The following is a 5525-nucleotide window of genomic DNA, read 5'->3' on the forward strand; positions in this document are numbered from 1 at the left end:
GAAGTAAACCGAAACGTTCAAGAAATTTGTATCGACACTCATGGTAGATTAATATATTACATGAATTTTATATGAATTTGCGCAATTTCCGCGCTGTATTAACGCTCTCGTTGCCCGTATACTTTATTATTATTATTTTCAATTTTGAGAACCTTATTATTTAAATTTTGTTTTAAAAATATTAAAGATATTTTTATAATAATAAGAAATAAAAGAAAAGAGAACACTCTTTCTAAAAACTTTCATATATATAATAATGTTCGAATTTCTTAATTTAGCCTTATAAAATTAGCATGTTATTTCCGGAACTTTGATATAGTTTCGGTTCCTTCTTAAGAAATTCCAAAGTTTCTTTACGTTAAGACGTTCCGAAAAAAGTTCTGGCAATCAGATTTTAAAAATAGAAACCGAGGATGTCGGAGATGCCGTTTTCCGTCGTAGGAACAAATTGGATTTGACAATTTTTATTTCGATTTAAGTCGAATTACATGAATTATCTTACACTATATAATTAATATAATTTAATTGTATACATGATAAATTGTATTATAAAATTATGTAAAATTTTCACAAGAGGTACACGCCGTACAAAAAATTTCCAAGAAATTTGAAGAACTTTCATTCGCTGCCGCTAAAGAAAATCATTGAACTTATCATTTGTCGATCTTGGCTACAAGATCTGGAGCTGATCCGAAATAGAGACTACAAATCACACATGTGAGGGTTCTTCTTTTTTTTTTTTTTATTAAAAATAAACATACAAGAGCCTGAATTATTCTCAGATGGCTATCACGATGGTTCGACGATCGATAGCTGCTGCTACCTGGCGCACGCAAAGAGGACCCCGGCATCGGTCGACGGCGCAGCGCGCGAGGAGACGACGATGCGTTTCCCGCCTGTGGCATTCACGAGGAGTTAATAATAAATGTACGCGTCCCTCGCGGGGGACCTGCTTTACAGGCGTCTTTACGGCGTGGTATATCTAGTCCACGTCGGGTCATCATCAACGCCTACGACCGAGCGGCGCGCGGCCGTGCCTCGTGAGCGGCGCTCGCTCGCAACTCGCGCGACTCTCGCCGACTCTCGCGTATCCGGGAACAGTTCGCTCGCGGATCGCGACTTGGATAATCGTGGAGACTGCGGAGAGTCGCATCGCGTCCCGGGGTTCAAAATTTAAACGAGAAAAAGAAAAGAAAAGACACGACGAGGAACATCTTCCTGTCAGCGCGTTCCCGCGTCCGTCCCTTTGTCTTTCTCTTTGTCCCCGTCATCGTCATCCTCGTCATCCTCGTCATTCCCATCTGTCACCCGTCAATCGGACGCGTGTTCCCTCCCATGCGGCCGCGAGGCAGCGGCCCGTGCGTAATGTGCGTTCGCGCCCGCGCTCGCGTGCGGCGTGCGTGGCTGCGTGCGTGACGACGACGGCGACGACGGGCCACGCTTCCTTGGTGTACGCGCGGATTTATCTCTCGACAAGCGGTGAAATGCTGACAAGCTGGCGGCACGCGTGCGACGGCATAGGCAAATGCGGACACGCGACCACGCACGGGTGAGTGTGTTTGCTTTCTCTCTCTCTCTCTCTCTCTCTCTGTCTCTGTCTCCTTCTCACTTTCTCTATCCTGCTTTCCCCATAGTGTGTTCGCACACTGCGACAGGGTTTGAGGTTAGAACGCAGGAGGTGGGAGATGTCAAACGCGAAGGACGGCCCATGTAGGGATAGTCGAAAAGGTAACTCCGATTGAACTTCGATCAATTTGATTGATGATTAATGTCTATTTCTACCAATATATATGACAAACTTTAATCTCGGGTTAACTTATTTTTTTTTTTTTATCTTCTAGTTCGAAAAATTAGAAGAAGATAAAGAATAAATTAATTCGAGATTAGATTAAGTAAATCCACATTGGTAGAAAATAGGTCTAACTTGTCAAACGATGTCTGTATTATTTCATCAATTTAGATGGAATTGTCAATTTTTTATTGTCTGACTTGTAGAAAAAAAAAAAGATTAGATCATGGATGACGATACATGAAAATTTTATAGGCAGTCGATTGAACTTGCTGATCGAATTAATTCTCGATTAAGTTAATCACAGTTTGATTTCGAAGTCGCTTTAAATCAGCGACAGGTCTAAAGCCGTCATGGCCTTGACGCGAATGAGGCGATTTCCTTTCCCTTTGCGAAGCAACGAGCACATTTCCTAAGGCTTGCATCAGAAATTGCGTTAGAATTAAATTGAGAATTGTGAGTTAAAGATTCGAATTCTGAATCACAATCAGAGAAACACAGATTAAAATTAGAATTATTTAATTTGTTAAAAATCTGCAATTATTAAAATTATTTAAAAATTAAAATCATATTTCTAATTTACAATCCTCAATTTCTATTGTGTAATCTGGCACGAGGTTAAGTACAATTCTTAAATCGCAAGCTTTTAGACTATGGTTTATTTGGATAACTGTTATTTTCCGGGCATTGTGATGTGGTCCCGTTACGGAATCATGTTGCTTCTTTTGCCGTAGAGGAAGATGCGCCAGCAAATATAAATACTAGCTTTGCTAAATATTTAACAATTTGTTATCCTTGACATTTTCCCCGCGCTCCAAGACGGCTTGTGACTGTTCGAAGGCATCAGAATAGATCTCGTTATTCTGGCACGATACGGAGAACAATCCTTCGCAGTAAGAAACGCGTTTCTTTGCTTCCTTTCTGATAACATTAAGGTGCGTCAACTGTACGTATACGGTGTTGTCTCTTGATCAACGTTTAACGTTAATTCAGGAATTAAATGCGCACACAAGAAAAGAACATAATAATTAGCCCAGTTTGACAGAAACGCTAATTCTCGACAGTGCTACTCTTATGTTTATTTATATCAATGTAGATTAATTTTTATCTTGACTTATTTTTTACTTTTTCCGATTTTAAAAATTAGAAAAAATAACGAGTAAATTAAACCGAGATTAAAATTAATCTATTTGGTAGAAATGGACAAATTAGAGCGAACTTTTAAATCGAACTCTCATTAATTCAGTTGGCGATTAATTGAATCGACAGAACGCTTCGCGTTGTAATTTCTAACAGTATACTTTGTAATTGAAATAGCAGCAAGAATTAATAGTTCTATTCATATTGCTAGAAACGCTATGGATGTTACTTAATGAATTAATTGGAGTTTGATCAAAGTTCTTTAGAGGTGATCTCTAATTCTTCTTGATCATTGCTCGTAAACGGCGAAAATACGTGACGTTTTCCTTGCGTGACTGCATGCATTTAACAGTTAGTTTCGCAATGACAATTGAATTGTCTCGCGAAAATCTCGGACGATAAATTTATTCAGCATTGACGCGAATAAGAGTACACCGAAGAGATGAGATATTCTATCGCGACGTGTCCTGCCGGCGATTTTGCGTTCGCCGGGATGCATTTGTGGAATTTTCATAGCGCAAGCGGCAACTGGCTACTTGTTGCATAATGCATCGATTTCCCTGACCTGGCCGGGCAGCGTCTTTGTGTAGCTCGTGGTGCACCAACACAGCACGGACATTCTTAAATTTGATGCGATAGCGATGCTTTACTTCGGGCGTGAATATCGATCCTGATCTTCCGCCGAAATCGAGCATCCAAGCTAACATTCGATTCGCGTGACACGCGAGGGGTTGAATTTCCGGCAAAATTGATGAATGTCTCGCAAATATCTCGCAATTATTACGAGAGACACCTCGAATATTCGCTGCCTCAGTTGTAGGCAACGTCTTTGCTCGCTGTGAATGTCATTAGATTTTATGTTTTTTGAATGGAGGCAAAACGACAGTTTCACTCATGCAAATAATTACTGTAAGAACTTGATATGATATAATATATAATAATATTTGACATGATAATATAATATAGTTGATTATAATATAATACGATATAATATAATATATAATTGCATGGTAAAATAATTACGGTAAAAAATAATTAAGAGCTCTATTTTTTATAGTTATTACTGCTATAATGCTGTCAACAACAATTATAAATATATTTATAGTTTTGTACACTAAAAAAAATATATATAATGGAGTTTCCCAATTATATATTTATTTTATCATGCTATTATAATATAAATGTATGGTAAAATAATTATAGTTAGGAGCTCTATTTTTATTACTGCTAGTAGTAATAATTATATTTATAGTTCCATATACAAAAATAGATATATAAAATGAAGCTCCTAGGTATACTTATTTTATTATGTCACAATCACAATTGTCACAAATATCACTCTGCAAGTAGACACTTTTTTTCTCAACACGACATCCAGATATTTTCCCGCAGTGATATAGTGAACCCACAAGTATAAACGACGTGTTTATCGATGGACTCGCGGCATCGTTTCTTCCATTCAGAAAGCCTGAATCCGCGGCCTTGCGGCAGTAACTATGCTCCGAATGATCGATAAAACAACAGCCGCCGTGTGTTAAATCCGAGACGCGACTCATGCCATACATTGCCTCATATGTGGAATTAATTTCCGTGAAAAGGATTGTACGGATTGTTTCCAGAGCCAAGATAATACCCGAATAGCGCCACAAAAAATTAATCAGACGGTATTATATGTTTCGAGATAATCATGAGCGCTTCGTTCATGATCGTACAAGTTTCATCGATCTGTTCTAGACGACAGAGATTAACACCGTCATTCTTTCTAGCGCCACTATCTTCTAGCTCGAGATCTTTCTTGTTTTCCTGTTATTTGTAGTACTGTCACGTGAAATTAGAAACTTAATTAATGTTGTGAGAAATCGTCCGGTATCACCGGTTTGTTACCTGAAGTAGCTTGAGAACTTTCAACGCTTTTATTTGCTTTATTTCGTTGCCCGTTAAATATTTGGTAAATTAATTTGTCTGTATTAGAGACCCTCTAATAAGAGTCTGGTCGCGAAGTGCAGTTTTGTATGGAGGGTAACAGTTTTAACAAAACATCCACGAAAGAGAAGAACATACATTTTCTATTTTTTTTTCTTTTTTTCAAACTTTTCTATCTTTTTTTATCTATATTTCTCTCTCTCTCTCTCTCTCTCTCTCTCTCTCTCTCTCTCTCTCTCTGGAATTATTAAAACATAGTGGATTAATCAAAAGTGGCTTTCTCATATCCAGACTTTTATTAGAGGGTCTCTAGTTTATATATACTACTTTAATTTATGAGACAAGAGATGATACAGATGACACAATAACGCAACACTGTAAATCATTACATCTTTGTTGTTTGCCGATGTTAAACAAAAATGATATGATGACTGTGTCACCCTGTGTCGTTTGCTGGAAAGCACCGTATATATTTTGCTCTACGTCTGCTCTATCTCATACCTTCAGTTCGCTGAATGATTATATGTTATCTTGATTGTGTGTAGATGTATAATCTAATCCTATACGTAGTAGACTCAGAAAGCAGAAATTCCCTCTATTCTAATTAAAATATCCCATATATACGCCCGTACCAATTAGCTGACTGCTAGGCTATTAAATTAATTAGCATTTC

The 5525-nt window shown here is 37.9% G+C and overlaps 1 protein-coding gene across 4 annotated transcripts in view; it reads left to right on the forward strand.

Annotated features, from left to right (window-relative positions):
- Nucleotides 1-988: 988 nt before the first annotated feature.
- LOC108749714 (probable phospholipid-transporting ATPase IA) overlaps nt 989-5525 on the forward strand; it is a 41046-nt gene continuing 36509 nt past the window's right edge. For all 4 annotated transcript variants that reach the window (XM_018488622.1, XM_018488626.1, XM_018488628.1 and 1 more), the window contains exon 1: nt 989-1549. In XM_018488622.1, the coding sequence (XP_018344124.1) occupies nt 1526-1549 (24 nt within the window). In that variant the 5' untranslated portion in view covers nt 989-1525. The remainder of the gene's footprint in view (nt 1550-5525) is intronic.

The sequence above is a fragment of the Trachymyrmex septentrionalis genome, unplaced genomic scaffold (assembly GCF_001594115.1).
Source record: "Trachymyrmex septentrionalis isolate Tsep2-gDNA-1 unplaced genomic scaffold, Tsep1.0 scaffold31, whole genome shotgun sequence".
Lineage (NCBI taxonomy): Eukaryota > Metazoa > Arthropoda > Insecta > Hymenoptera > Formicidae > Trachymyrmex > Trachymyrmex septentrionalis.